This window comes from Sceloporus occidentalis, unplaced genomic scaffold (genome assembly GCF_023333645.1).
Source record: "Sceloporus occidentalis isolate IW3139 unplaced genomic scaffold, rSceOcc1.0.p SCAF_2, whole genome shotgun sequence".
In the NCBI taxonomy this organism is placed as follows: domain Eukaryota; kingdom Metazoa; phylum Chordata; class Lepidosauria; order Squamata; family Phrynosomatidae; genus Sceloporus; species Sceloporus occidentalis.
Genome location: NW_028316982.1, coordinates 116,809,471 through 116,825,449, shown reverse-complemented (window position 1 = coordinate 116,825,449; position 15,979 = coordinate 116,809,471). Strand labels below are relative to the sequence as shown.

Here is a 15,979-nt window from a genome sequence, read left to right as displayed (position 1 = left end):
GGACTCAGAAGGGCAGCTATGAAGGAATTAGGTAAGATCTTTATATGTAATGACAGATAATTAAATATCTAAGTCCAAATTAACCCTGCCATAGTATTTCTGGTTTCCATATATGGTTATGAAAAGTTGGACAGTGAAGAAAAATGAGAGAAAAAATATCAACTCATTTGAAATGTGGTGCTGGAGCAGAATTTTATTGATACTATGAACTACCAAAAATGGGTCTGACAGCAAATCAAGTCTGAACTCCCAAAGAGAAGTCAAAATTACTAAACTGGTCTTATTGTCTACATGAGACAAAATGACTCAAAGAAAGACCGTATGACAGGTGGGCCTTGAGAGAGAAAGTGACAACCCTGGGTTTGTAAGCCCTTAGCAATGCAGCTGATGACAGGGTTTCTTGGGGGTTTCTCATTCATAGAGTCACATAAGTCAAAGCCAACCCGACAACAAAAAACAACATTAATTAATTGCATTAATTACAATTAATTAATATCCATGTGTTTAAAATACATTATATTTAAAATTACTTTGTCCATGTTGACCTATCTGTCAGTTTATCTAATCCTGGCTGGGGAACTGGGCAGAGCCCTGTTATGAAGCCTGTGTTGTTACGTACATATATCAGATCTGGAACTGGGGCCGAGAGGACAGTTGATGGAGGTGGGAATTTAGAAGTGAACTGGGAATTTCCTGATGTATAGCTTATTCCTTTAAAACTTAACCAATGTACTTTTTAAAGAAATAGCTAGAGCTAATCACTAGAGGTAACTGAGAAGCTAGCAGGATGTAAGTACAACCTGCCAGATGTTGGGGATGGGAGAGAAAAATGAAGTGCATATTACAAATAGTTGTATGTATTTCTGACTGCAGTTGTTAACTGGAGGCTTATGTGGCTGTTTCAGCTCACTGAAATCAATGGGAGGCTTTAAGAGGCGATGTTTTTTGGTTTGTTTCTTTGTTTTACCTTAGCCTGTATCCCTACTGTCCAAGAATCCAAACTTTTTAGGTCCCTAAACAGACAAAAGTGTATCAGATTTTGTTGTTATTGTAGTATTTCAGATGCAAATTCTTAAGCCATTTTTAGTTTTTTTGTGGATTTTTTGGGCTATGTGGCTATGTTCTAGAAGCATTCTTTGAAGATACCAGCCATAGATGCTGGCAAAAAGTCAGGAATAAACTCTTCTAGAACATGGCCACATAGTCCAAAAAACCCACAAAAACTATGGATGCCGGACATGAAAGCCTTCGACTTCACATCTTAAGCCATTTGCTTAGTAATGTGTCTCTGCCAGTGCCTACCTATCCTTATAGCAAGGAATAACCACTTCTTTCTACAGCATGGAAGAGATGCATACAAAAACTCCCCTGACAGAGCCCCTCAAGAACACACTTGCTCTGGGCTCCATATAACTGGGCATCCCTGGACAAATAGTATTTTCAATGTGCCCGCGTCATACGCAGGCACGCTATACATGGCTTTCAGCATATGCTGACAGCCATGTGGGAGCATGCGGGGCGCAAGGGGTGGCACGTCGCATTCAGATTAATGGGGTGTGCGCCTGTGGCGCACGTGCACTGCCGCCGCATGCACAAGCCCCATTCACTTGAATAGGGCTTGAGCATGTGCGGTATTTGGCTTATGTGGGGAGTCTGGAACGGATCCCCCACATAAGCCAAGAGTGCCGTGTGTGTGTGTGTGTGTGTGTGTGTGTGGATAAAAGGAATTTACAGCAAAGATATAATGTGTTCACAAACTCACAAACTCTGTTCAGTGCAGAAAGAGATAACTATAGTAGGTGAGAGCTGGGATGTACCCAAAGAGATAACGTGAGAGAAGCATGAAAGCCTATCCCATGTTAGAATACAGTGGATCCTTGTTATAAGCTGGGGTTTGGTTCCAAGATCCCCCGTGTATAACAAAATCCGTGTATGCTCAAGTCCCATTAAGTATAATGACATAGCAAAATGGTGTCCCTAATAAAAAATGGAACATCAAGGTAAATTTATACTTTTTTGGAACATTTTCAAACCGTGTATGCTTAAATCCGTGTATAAAAAATCCGTGTATAAGAAGGGCCGACTGTATAAGCATCTGCAGATTTTCAACATGATCTAATTAAAATAGCAATAGCAAAAGCAAGTACTGTACATTTCTCTACTGCTTATCAATGAACTAGCAGTCCTTAAGTGGTTTACAATGTGTAAGCCATTTGCCCCCAACAAACTGGGTACCCCTTTTAGCAACCTACAAAAGGATGGAAGGCTGAGTGGACCTTGGAGCACTGCCTGGGTTCAAAGTCACAAATTTGTGGCTGCAGTACTGGCATTTAACCACTCTGCCACCAGGGCTCCCTTATACCTAAAACAGCTTTGCGTCCCATTCCTGTCAGACAATTAAGTATTTGCAAAAGATTGCCTATTGAAATAAATAAATAAATAAATAAATAAGACATTTATGTGAATGCTGTACACCAGTGGCATCACTAGAGTTGGTGTCATTTAGTGTCGTAATTGATGCTGTCACCCCCTGCCCCCCATTGACCTCTTCCCCTACCACACCAGACAGAATCTTTTAGTAATGATCTTTAGATTACTGTTACTCATTAATCATATTTCCTGCATATCATTGCATGCCATGGGCACAGTTGTGACATAAAACAACTAGCAAAGTTTAACGTGTACCTTTAAATTACAATATCGTATGCACAGCCTCAGTGCATTTACATATGCCTGGTTTCATGTAGCTGAAATGGAAATTTGGTAAAACGTCATGTTTTTAATAAATAAATAAATAAATAAATAAATATTTTTAATTAAAAAAAAAAAAAAACCTCTGGGACCTCTCCTTTCTCCTTTCTCCTTCCACTGAGCTTCACCACACTCACATCATCTCTTCAGCATTTTAATGAGACACAGACAAATGCCACAGCCCATTTCTGTCAAAAAGGAGATATATGAGAAGCAGTGGTACCACCCACCCCCCTTTAAGGTGTCACCTGGAATGGTCAGCACCCCCTGCACCCTTAGTAACACCATTGCTGTATCCACAAAGGTAGATTGGATGAAATAACCAACATGCCATCCTGTTTGTTGCAATTATTGGCAAAAGCTTATGAGCATTACGTGCAGCTGTATCTCTAAAAAACATATATAAATGTTATCTAAACAGAGTTCATGCATCCATACATATATTCTTCTGGAATTTCAAAAATTAAAGTAATCATCTGGCTTTTTCAGAGCAAAACCAATCATGTTTTACATTCACTCTAGCCGACTTTTCCTTTAGAAGAAAATGCAGACCTTTGGGAGCTTTGAAACTCTTACCTAGTCCTCCTGGTCCATTCAACATGAACATAAAAAGCAGAGGCCAAATGTAAAGCATGGTTTCGGAATATCGCTTTAAAGGTGTTTCTCCTGGTCCAGCAGATGCAGAGAAATAAGCAGCCTCTCTCCCCAGCACACTGCCTCTCTGCAAGGGGAAAAAAAAGACAGAAAGTTTGGATTGGCAGCTGGAGAATTGGGAGGAAACAGTCTCTGGCTCAGCCAAGTTTCTTAGCCAACCCTCTCATCCATCTCCTCTCCCCTCCCTTTCCCTCTCCATCCTAAACCAAACCAACCTTCAAATTCCACACAGGGTCCGCTTACCCAGGAAAGCTTATTTTAGGCCAAATCTGTTACAGTGAAGGGTGGCGGGGAGTTGCTATTTATTTATACTGTACATGAATGGAATGTGCCGAAAGAGCTCTATTGAATACATCCAAGTGGGGGAAGCACAGAGCAATAGACTTGCATTGCTCTCTGTATAGTTTTTAATCATGCTGTAGAGGAGAATGCCATGTGGTATACCTGCAGGGCTTGCTATTACTTGCTTATTTAAACATTTTAAAGTCCACACTATCCCGAATCCAATAACAGCAAAAATCCACCAAATAGTGATATCTTTATCACAGTTTTTAGTAATGTGCTCCAATATGATTTTAACTGCAGACAAGCACATGTGATTTGTGTTCATTTTGGTAATGTGAGATTGATTCTTAACCCTTTAATAGAAGAGCAAAACACTGGTTTATTGATCACCAGGAATCTTAAACATATAAAATGCCACTTGCTTCATAAGTATTTCAATGTAACAACTTGTAATCAGAGAGCCATTGTGGTGCAGTAGTTCAAAGGTTGGACTAGGACTCTGAGAGGTCAGATTTAAAATCCCCATTAGCCCTGTGAATCCTACTGTTTGACCCTGGGCCAGTCAGCCTTAAAAAAAAAACAGTAGCAAACATCATTTAAATAAATTTTGCCAAGAAAATTCCATGATAGGACTGCCATAAATTGGAATAGCTTGAAGGGAAAAAACAAAAACAAACTCAGAATCAAAATAATTTTTCTAAACTGCAAATCCCAGGATTTCATAGGTTAAAGTGGAATCATAGTGCTACAAATGGGTAGTGAAAAGGGGTCAATTGGTAGATGCAGCTAAAGAAAATACACACAGAGGGAAATGCACTAACCACAACATCTCAGTTGTTATGATCCTCACATGGAATGTGGCAATAACTTGTGTGCTTCTCTCTTTGTCATTTACTGTAACTGCTTTAAATAATACCTTCATACAGCTTTTGTTTTCTGTGGAAGAACCATGTTTAATTTACCAGTAACCGATCCAAATAATGCTGTGTCTTTAACAGTTGAAAAACAGAGACATGGATGGTTGGTTTAAAAAGTTTGTTCACCAGCACATTTTAAGATCAGTTTCAGTTTTTATATACCCTTTCTAAAGAAGTATGTTTGAATACGTATTGACTTGCTTACTGTCATAGTCCCAAATGGTACTACCATAAATTATAATAAAGCATACCAGTATCTCAAAAAAAAAAAACAAAAAACCTCAGAAGATATTTCTAACTTAAAATAATACCAAGGATTTTTGGCAGAATGACTGTCTGGAAAAAGGGAGAGAAAGCATTCCTTAGTATCTCTAGCCCAAATATGGTCTAATTGGAGAAATGAGCAAAATCATGTGAATAAGAGAATAAGAGGTATGAACAAAACCCAGAGTTTAGTGATATTTCAAAAATGCCAGTATCCAGACATGTCACAAACATGACTGCCAGTGTTTTTATGCAAGCAGGGAATGTTAAGAAAGCACTTTCAATATGTATGGTTGCTAAGTAACTGCCACATGTTAACCAAAATATTATAAGGTGCTGACTCCACCAGTCTTTTGTGGTTTCACTGCAGAGAGTGGAAGCATCTTACTTTCCTAGGTGTGCAATGGCATCTGAAGGCTTGTGATGCAGCTACATTTCCCAGCTTCCATTTTGGCATGGGGTGAACTCAAGTGCATTTAAGCTGCTCTTCAGACTTTATCACATGAGGCTAAAAACAGAATTTTAAAAGGATAAAAATGTCTTTGGCCAGTACTTATCACATAATATTGTGCTGCTGCCTTGTATTCCATTTGTTACTGTAGTGCACTTTTTCATTGATGGGCAAAACCTATCAATAGGCTCTTAATCTTGTTGCTTTTGTATGATAGGTCCCATCTGCTGCAGTTCCGTTTCTCAGGCAATTATATATGAATGGACATAATGTGCTCCTCTCCCCACTCCCCTCTGCAATGATCGTGGCCCTCAACGCTTCCCCAAGCTGGCTGCTGTGTGCATATTCACACAGCAGCCGGCTTTGGGAGATAGTTGGCAGCCATGATCACTCATACTCACCCTTCCTCCCTGAAAGTGGTGTTTGGCAGTGTGAAAAATGGACCATGTGACCATGGCTCTCCAAAGTGCTTTCATGGGGAAAAGTGTGATAAGAAATTATACCAAATCAATATGTTTCCATTCTTTAAACTAGCACAATTGTGGTGGGACAGTAGGCTAGTGTGATAAAATTCTTGAGCCTCTGGGAATGAAGAAGCAGCCTTTGCCACTAGTGTCACTCTTCACCTGGATTGTAGCTATAGGGTGGGGATGAGGACATTGTTCCTTCTATGGAATTTTCCATCTGGCACCAAATTTCTAGAATTGCACTAACTTAAAGCTTGAGGTAGGCTTTTAGAAATAGAGTTTAGGCATCCAGAGAAAAGGGTCACCAAGGGAATGCAAATACAGTAAATATAAGGGTTCTAGGTGTGAATGATTTTTCGTATCTTGCTCTCTGCAATGCCAAAAATTTGGGGACTGAAGGAAAATTTTATTTGAGGTGGGAACAGAATTCTTATTTGGGGAGGCAATGCTATGTAACCACTACTTATAACTCACCTCCAGGGACCTCAAGGTAACATATGTTTTTTCTCCCCCTCTATTTCAACTTATAGCAACCCTACAAGGCAAGATGGGTGGTGAGACATCCACTGACTGGTGACTTCGAGCAGATAGGATGCTCACAGGGGGAGGTAAAAAGTCCCAAATGGGCTGGCTGTTATACATTAGGGAAGAGAGCAATTTACTGAGGAGGCAGGCCCCAGTGCTCTGTCTCTGGTGGAGTACAGCAACTGCTATGGGAGTACAGTGGACCCTTGTTATCCGCTGGGGTTTGGTTCCAGGAACCCCCGTGAATTACAAAATCCGTGGATGCTCAAGTCCCATTAAATACAATGGCATAGCAAAATGGTGTCCCTTATATAAAATGGGAAAATCAAGGTTTGATACTTGAAATGTATACTTTTTTTTTTTTTTTTTAATATTTTCAAGCTGTGGATGCTTGAATTCATGGATAAAAAATCCATGGATAAGGAGAGCCAACTGTATTTAGAAGCTGGTCTTTGGTGTTTAGGGTGACAAGATGCAAAGGAAAACAAAGATTATTTCTCATTACAAATCACATAGAAAATAGATCTCCCCTCCCAGTGATGATACACTGTACCTCTTAAAGTGTCTGCTTTCTACAATTTAAGGTAAAAGAACTCTGTTGCTTTTTATATTAGATCATGCTGTTTATTGTGCCACTTGTACATGCCATAATAATAATAATAATAATAATAATAATAATAGTTGCTGGCTTCCATTGTCAATTATAAAAATGGCTTCTAGTTGCTGCACAGGACACGGAAGGTCTCAGGGGATTGACGGGGGGAGAAGCCTGTCTTCTGAATCTCACAAGGCAACCATCATGCAGGACTCGGAAGACCTTGGGCGGTGGGGATTGAGTTCCAAGTCCCACACAGCAACTGCCACATGGGACTTGGAAGGCCTGGGGTGGTGGCAGCTGCCTTCTGGGAGGGGTGAGTGTGCCCTCCCTCACTGTGCCATTCTACTCAAGCCACCTCCACCCAAACCTTCTGAGTCTCACATGGTGGTTGCCTCGTGGGACTCAGAAGGCAGTCCCCTCCCAAAGGTGTACTATTCCTCTCTGGGGTGACACCTAGTATAGTCTGCACCCACCTAGTGATGCCATTGCTTATAGTCTATATGGTTTTTGAGATGTGTTTGAAAGACAAAGGTTTTGGAAGTCAGATATATGGCTCAATAAAATTTCCAGGGTTTGAAATTATAGCTTTGGTGTCCTGCACAGCTGCTTGTACTTTCACACGGTTAATGAGATCACAATAAATATGCAAAATCAGTTATTCAAAATGAGAAAAGTCATTCCCATTTGTGCAATACACAGAGACTGTAGAATGTGGCTTTTCCTTTTACACAGTTAAGATGCATAGTCCTAATCTTTTCAGCATGGAGTTCACACAGCTCGAGTTCTGTCCCTTGCTACACGTGTTTTACTAGTCCAACTGGCAGGTAGGCCTTGGATACTACTTAAATACAAAATAACTGGCTCTGTAGTGATGCATCTTAAAACAAATAGATGTATAATGGTGCATATAACTACATAATGGGAACCATATGTTGGAAGGGAAGGCAAAAAAGTGACACAAATGTTATGTATCCTGGAGCAGACCCTGCCAAAGAGCCAAGTCTGTTCAAACACAATAGAGCTTGTACTATGCCAAGAGGTCCTGTCAACAGTGAATCACCCTTCTAACTGCAGTTTTTTTCAGAGTCCCAATAATAGGATGCTAAACATTGTTTCCTGAAACTAGTTAATGGGTTAGCCTCACATTTGTGTTCAATTGTGTTTAGGGGGCACAACAAGAGGAGCAACTCTATTTATCCTCTCTAGTCATTATACCCAGATTCCCAGTTTATTTTAAAACAAGTGAGTCTCAAGTTCTTCTAGAATCTGAGATAGTATGGCAAAAATGTGCGAGTGCTTTTGTGGCTGTTTTGGGTGTGCGTGAAACTAGGCTGTTCAAACCCTTCAGTGTATTCTGCCAATGAATGTTTGCATTGTTCACTGACTGGCATATCTACTATTGGAGAAAGAATTTTCTGTATCACTTTAAAGGCACTGTTGAGGGGGGGGGGTCTTCCCTGTTGGTACGTGATTGCTATTAATGAAAAAATAATAACAAATCCAGGGTTTTTGTGTATCTGAGACGGGGCAATTGTTTATCTACCCAGAAAAAAAAATGGCTGCAAAGACAGGAGGTTAATATCTTTCTAAGCTCGGTCTTATTAAAACATATTTTCTGAGTTAGCAAACATTTAATAAACTATCCTGGCAAAGCATGCAGATAAATTTAATTGTCTAATTTTTTTTTAAAGGGATAGTATTGGTTGAGAGAGTGTGTGATTTATGTTAGTCTGGCAAAATAGCCCAGTGGCAACTGAAGGGTTTTTTGTTTGTTTGTTTTTGCTATGAGAAGTCATGATGATTTATGTGAGTTTAAAGCATGAACCTGCATGGAATATGTCTTTTTCCTAATCAGATTGGCAAATAGGTTTTTGTTTGTTCTAATGTATCAGGAATGTAGAAGCTGATGTAAAAACATGGAATTGTGGTAAGCATAGGGTTGCCATAAGTCAGGACCTCCAAACCGGGACAAATGTAGGACAAATGTAGGACAATATTTTCAAATGGAGGACACAGTTTTAATAAATGGAGGACACACGAAAAAATTGATGATTTTTTTAAAATGTTAATATCAATGCATGTTTCTTAGGCATGAGCAAAATGGAGGACATTTTGTAATTTGACAGAAGAGGACATGCCCTGGAAAAGGAGGAGGATGCCTGGTCACCTTGTCTCTGGGCCAAAATACACTGCCCAAATAAAACGTAGCTGGACTGAAATGCCCAGAGTTCCTCACCAAAGCTGCATCCACACTGAGGAAAGAATCCAGTTCGACAGTGACTTAACTCTCCTGGGTTAGTGCTGGGAAATGCTGGGAATTGTAGTACACTGGGGCCCCAGACCTATCTCTGACAGGGAGCCCCATAACCCTCCAAATGTAGTTGAACTGCAGTGCCCAGAATGCCTCACCAGGTGCTGCATCCACACTGAGGAAATGCTCCAGTTTGAGACTGCTCAGTGCTGGGGAATCCTGGGAATTGTAGTCTATTGTGGCCTCAGAGCCTCTGGCAGAGAAGTCTCAAAGTCTCACAAACACTAGCATTCCCAGGATTCCCTACCATTGAGTTAAAGCAGTCTCAAAGTGGGTTATTACTCCTGCAGAGTGTGAGAGAGATAGAAAGGCTAGGGACTGGATTCATTCATTAACTCACAAAAGGAGGATATCTGTGTCCAAAACACACTGCTTTGACTGCCAGGGCTCAGTGCTATGGAATCCTGGGAATTGTAGTTTATTGTGGCACCAGAGCTCTCTGACAGAGAAGGCCAAATGCCTCACAGACACCAGAATTCCAGAGCATTGGAAAAAATACACAGGGGCAAAATAAATATTGAAAATGGCCACGCACCTCCTCCTCCTCCTCCTCCTCATCATCATCCTCTCCTCAATGCCAAAGGAAATGGCCCTCTCCCCTCTGCTGCCTTGGGGACCAAACAGAGGAGGAGCTCCTCTTCCTGAATCTGGCAACAATTGTTGCCAACAAGCCTCGAAGATAATTCCCCAAACGTTTGGCCAAAACTCACCAAATCCCCCCCATATCTCACCAAATATTCAGTCAAAATCCCTGAAAAGTCCCTGTAATGTTCATATGGCAATAAAACGTAGCCCTAATTGAATAAAAATAATTGGAACTTATTTCAACTCTCAAAATTACCATTAAAACCAAGCTCCAAAATCACACCAAAGGCTCTGAAAAGGACCCATTTTGGTGTGAAAGTCACACCCCCTAGTGGTGAAAAACCGGGAATGTCCCGCCGGCAGGAGGGTTATGGCAACCCTAGGTAAGCAGGGAGAAATGACAAGAACAATTTATAACTAAAGGAATTCAGAACTAAAGGAATACACATACACATCTAACCCTTCCCCAAAACACAATTAAGGGTCTAAAATTACTTAGCTGTCCAGGGACGTAGCCAGGATTTTGGGAAGGGGGGGTCCAGACTAAGTGCCACCATTATAATGGGGCTTGGGTGTGGCAATGCAGCAGCACACACCATTCATTTTATCTAACAGAAGGGAGATCCGGACCCCAAGAAACTCCCCCTTGGCTACGTCCCTGAGCTGTCCCAAAGTCAAACAACTATATGCTGTTATGTTTCACCATATATGGTTTCTAGTACACTATTCACATTCTCTTTGGACTGCCAGTATTGGAAAGAAAACTCTGGTTTCAGGCCAGGAGCTGGAGATAAAGCTAGGACTTTATCACATGAGGATATAAAAAAGGAATTTTAACAGGATAAAAGTGTCTTTGGTTGGTACTTATCACATGACGTTGTGTCTGCTCTGCTGCTGCCTTTCATTCCATTTTTTTTTTTTACTGTAGTGCACCTCTTCATTGTTGGGCAAAACCTGTCAGTATGCTCTCAATCTCATTGATATTCTATTGCTGTCTTTGTGCAATACATAGGTCCCTTTTGCTGCAGTTCCGCTTCTCAAAAAGTCACATGGTATGAGTGGTTGTAATTCTGCTCCTCCTCTTCTCCTCCTCCTCACAGCAATTGCAACTGCTAGTAGCTTCCTGAAGCTAGCTGCTATGTGTCTAGCAGGTGTAAAAGAGACAGCAGCCAGCTTTGGGAGGTGGTAGGCAGCTGCGTTCCATTGTCCATCCCCTTCCAAAGTGTTGGCTGCTGTGTTAATGTGCTTTGGGACTGGGGAGGTGCAGCAATTGCAGTGGCCAACACCTTTCCAAATCCGGCTTTTCTGACTTTGGTAGGTGGTTGGCAGCCATGATTCAGTGTTCCCCTACTTCTTCCCAGAAGGCAGCATTTAGCAGTGTGGAAAACAGATTGTATGACCATGGGTTGCCAAAGTGGGAAAAAGTGTCACAAAATGATGCCAAACTGGTATGCCTCTATTCTTAAACTAGCACAGTTGTGGTGAGACAGCAGGCTGGTGTGATAAAGTCCATAGAGTAGGTTTTGACTGAAGCCAGGGGATTGTGGTAGCCAGCTCCTTTGAGTAGGTCTGGACCATGAGTAAGGGTGACCTGAAGCATTCTGGAGCCTGAGGCAAAGGGAAAATTCACACCACTTCCTATTTCATATATGCAAGCCAATAGCAAAATCTAACTTCGCCACTGGTGACAAGTTGGCATCTTTCAGGATACCTGAGGGCAACAGAATAATTACAAGCCACTTTAGGGAGAACGACCAGCAAAACTGCTGGTGCTCTGACCCCTGGGACCTGCAACCTGAAGCAGCTGTCTCACTCTGCCTAAAGACAGGGCCAGCCCTGTGTGGGTCCTGATGCAAAAGTTACCAAGTTATACAACAAATAAAAATGATCATGATCTTGTCTTGCTTTCTTGACAAGTGGCCTTTAACCACCTAAAGCATGAAACAGCCACCTGTTGCCTAGCAGGCAGGCAGGCAGGCAGTCCAGTTGGCTATCCTAATCCTGAAGTTTCAGTTTCCCTTTCCCACCAGAAGATCTGAAGCAAAAGAGAGTGAGTTGAGTGAGTTCTGAAGTGCCACTGAAATGGCTATGCAAGTTGCTTTTAAACCCAGCATGAACTGTGATTCAAAGCTAAGTTGATCTAATTAGACACCACAGGGAAGATGGGTAAAGGGATTTAGATCAATGGGAGTCTAGAACAGGGTAAGAGACTTTGAATGTTTAAGCACTTAACCTTGAGGCTGCTTATGCCAACAGAAAAGCAAAGGAGTTTAGCATCCCATTTTGACTACTCTGATATACAGTAGATTGCATAAGGCAATATATATGGCATTTTCACTCACCAGGAATCACTCTGAAGTATCTGTCTAGACAGAAACAGAATACTTTGGGGGCAAAGGAAGAATGTTCTTGATCAGTAGCATAAAAGAAAATGATGGTTCTGAGAAATTCTCAATTTAGATTTTTCAGGTAATTAGAAAATACACTTTCTTCTTCATTTAGCAGAATATATGAACAATCGTTGGAGACAGATTCTATATTTAAGATACATATATTTGAAGATCATTTGGACAAGGGATCATTTTTCATGCTAGATGCTCACATTACTTTTTACTCTGTTTTTTTAAAAAAAGTTTTTGGTAGTTTTAATACCTGCAAAAACACTTCTGCCTGGACAACTGTAGGATGGAAGAAATGGGTGCATTTCAACAGTCTCTCCCAACCTAGAGCCATACAGCTATGCTGGACTACCACTCCCATTACTCCCTGCCAACATGGCCATGCTGACTTTAGAGCACCAGAATGGCAGTCCAACACTTCTGAAGGGAAAGGCTGCTGGACACTAGGGGAAATGACACCCTCCCTTAAACTCATTCAGGTATCTCAAAACAATGGTCTGTCATCAGCCAATTTAACCCTGCCTCCATTTAATGAACTGGAGCCCATGCTGAATTGGAAAAAAAGCCACCAGCTATCTATTTTGCTTATACTGCATACATTTAAGCTTTGTGTACATGCATTTAAATTTTAGTTGCATTGCAGCACTTTGCATTTCACTGCCATGTGTTTCCACTATTTACAGTTTTTTCTACCAATTTCATGGAGATAATACCTCTGATATTGTTAACTGTAGTTTATAACTTATACAATAGTACATTTGTTTCTTTTCAGGATTCTACAAGATTATTCTTCCCAGCAGAAAAACCCAGGTACTTTTCTGGAAGTTATCTACCCATCTCCTTGTTCAACTTGCACATTGAGTTAAATAGCTTGTTGTTGCTACAATATAGGAGGGTGATTTCATGGCTAGGTTTCCTTGAAATGGAAACAGAACTAGGGGCTTGATAAAATGATTACGGCGGGGACAAATAGTTGCTTGAATGTGTATTAGTTATTCACACAAATGACCACATGGTTGTGTTTTGCTTTCTCAACTCTAGTGCTCATTCTACCAACATTTAGAACATAAAGAGGGATTTGTCTTCTGTTGCTGTTATCAAAAACTCGAAATAGTTCAGCTGGCAGAACCGTTCTCAGGAGTCAGTATGTTGGCTGATTCAATCCTTCTTGAGTTTCAGCCAAGAAAAAACAAACAGGTTTCTAGTGAAAGAACTGCGAATTCTTGTCTACCTAGACATTCCTGAAAGTTTCTCCTAATTCTAGAAACTCTTCATTATTCATTGGTTATGGAAAATATTCTGCACTTGCTGACACCTTCTCAGAATCACTGAGTTTAAAGAGGTTTTGTAAGCCATCAACTCCACTATGACATTGTTGTTGTTGTTGTGTGACTTCAAGTTGTTTCTGACTTATGGTGACCCTAAGGCAAATTTATCTTGGGGTTTTCTTGGCATGATTTGTTCAGAGGAGGTTTGTCATTGCCTTCCTCTGAGAGAATGTGACTCACTCAAGGTCACCCACACCCAGTGGATTTCATGGCCAAGCTTGGAATTGAACCCTGGTCTCCAGAGTTATAGTCCAACACTCCAACCACCATGTCACACTGGCTCTTCCTAGTCCACTATAAATGTGCATAAAAGGGGGAAATGCAAATGTGTTTACAACATAGCACAAATAGTAAGTGAGAGGCAACACATATAAATTGCAAAATGCAATTTTTTAAAAAGCAAAATGAGAATTTTGGTTCATTTAAAAATGTCAGCTCAGGTAAGAGGGAAGCAACCATGGACTGGTCATGGAAGTGGGAAGGGGAGGAAGTCTACAGATCCATATGGTAGATATAGCTATATCCCTAATTTGATTGTTCTTTTTGTAATAGAGCCTTTGCCCTTTAGTAAGTCATTTCAGCCTAGTCTGTTCCTCTAGTACTGATTCCTGGCCTCTTCAGTACAATTCACCTTTTTGTGCTTATTTAATCTCCCAAGACTTTGATCCTCTCAGGGCCATTTACGCACTGACTCAATACCAGTTTTCAGAGATTTACAAAACCAGAAATAAAATTAGCCTTCTGGTTTTTGCAGCTGAAGCCACACCACTTCAAGTGGGGGGATGTTTTGAGAGCGTGTGGTTGTCCAACGTACAGATAATCTTTATGTTATTGAAGAATTGTGGAGGAAAAATATTTTTGTGCCTCTGCTAAAGGCTCTGGTGATAAGTGAACATTGGGGTCATTCTTTGCAAAGAACAGACAACAATGTCACATGAGAAAGCTGATCAGGATCAAGCTTAATAAAGCTGGCATCCTCTCTGTCTGCCTATAAACACATCCCTTCCCAGTGAAATCTAGATATTAATGACAGGGCTAGTGATACTCTGAAGACGACAAAACATTGATTCATATGTTACATCACAAAAAGACACAAGTGATCCTTTGTTGTATTACAGTCATAATGTAGCATAACTATACTTGAGGCTGCATCTGCACTTGAGAAACAATCCAGTTTGACACCACTTTAACTGCCATGGCTCAATCGTATGGAATTCTGGCAACTGTAGTTTGTTATGGCATCAGCACTCTCTGACTAAATGTCTCACAATACTACAGTTCCCAGAATTCTATAACTTTGCTCCATGGCAGTTAAAGTGGTGTCAAACTGGAGTATTTCTGCAGTGCAGATGCAGCTGTAGTTATTGCAAAATGGAACAAATTGCATGAAGCTCATTATTTGTTACAAATCACTTCTAAACTCTGTGATAGATTATATAAAATTGTGGGAACAAATTACTCATTTCTTATCATATAAGAATTTTTCTGAAACGAATAAAATATATTTAAGAGCATTCCTGCAGAGGGGAGTGAAAGGGATGGTCATAGAGAGACCTTAGGATAATCCACCTGTAAAAGTCTTAGTAACAAAGGAAGGGTGCTGATGCTAAATTTTCTGGGAGTGTACAGAAAAAGGGCAGTGGGAAAGTCCAGATTAATTCTTTAGTAACCGTTGTCCTTGTTAGAGAGAGGATTTGAATGAGATTACAGTGGGAAGAGAGTGGGGCCAGGGTTAAAGAAACAGTGTGACACATTTTTAAAAAGGTAGTTGCCCATAAAAAGGAAAAAACACTTCTGTCCCTATATTCTCTGTATATATAATAGTGGATGCTGTAGTGAAAGGTTATCTGTTGCAAGAATTATGAAGGCTGTGTCTGGACAATTAAAGGCATGGAGAACTAGATAAGAGGATTTTCCACCAGCAATGATGTTTGGCAGGCATGAATGATAGGAAGGCCAGTATAATAATAGCTTCTTTACCAGTTTATCTGCCATTAAGAAGCTAAACAGCTCTGGCTATGGTCGTAGTTAATTTTAAACCCAAGGGTGGCCACTCAGAACCTTCCTGGTGGAGCTCAGTCTCTCCATAGTATCATTGCAATTAAACTTGGTGAAAGGTTTGATCTGAAAATCATTGTCATAATGAGTCTTCCAAGCACGTTTAGGGGTTGCATTTTTTCATGGGGAAAAATGGTGCCTGGGAGTAACGTGCTGCTATTAGTGCACTTGTATGTTGTCCTCAGGACAGTTTGCTCTGTTTCCGAATGACTGAGTCTCCTCTTCATTCTCTGTGCTCATGTGCTTGAGGGATATGAGAGAGAACAAAGAACAGACCACACCAGAGAGAGCTGCAAGAAAGAGCTGTAGACCCTGGTTAACATTCCCATTTCATGATTTAGTAAAAGACTCTGTGAAAGTTTGTCTACACTGGCCAGAATACTTCA

The 15,979-nt window shown here is 40.7% G+C and overlaps 1 protein-coding gene across 2 annotated transcripts in view; it reads right to left on the bottom strand.

Annotated features, from left to right (window-relative positions):
* Positions 1-15,979, bottom strand: part of PLAC9 (placenta associated 9) — a 51,487-nt gene that overhangs the window by 18,157 nt on the left and 17,351 nt on the right. The window contains exons 1-2 of one of the 2 annotated variants that reach the window (XM_089510688.1): positions 3,649-3,674; positions 3,328-3,472 (exon numbers count right to left, since the gene is read on the bottom strand). In XM_089510688.1, the coding sequence (XP_089366814.1) occupies positions 3,328-3,385 (58 nt within the window). In that variant the 5' untranslated portion in view covers positions 3,386-3,472; positions 3,649-3,674. Of the gene's footprint in view, positions 1-3,327; positions 3,473-3,648; positions 3,675-15,979 lie in introns of those variants that run through there. The other variant, XM_089510689.1, reaches the window with a different exon arrangement.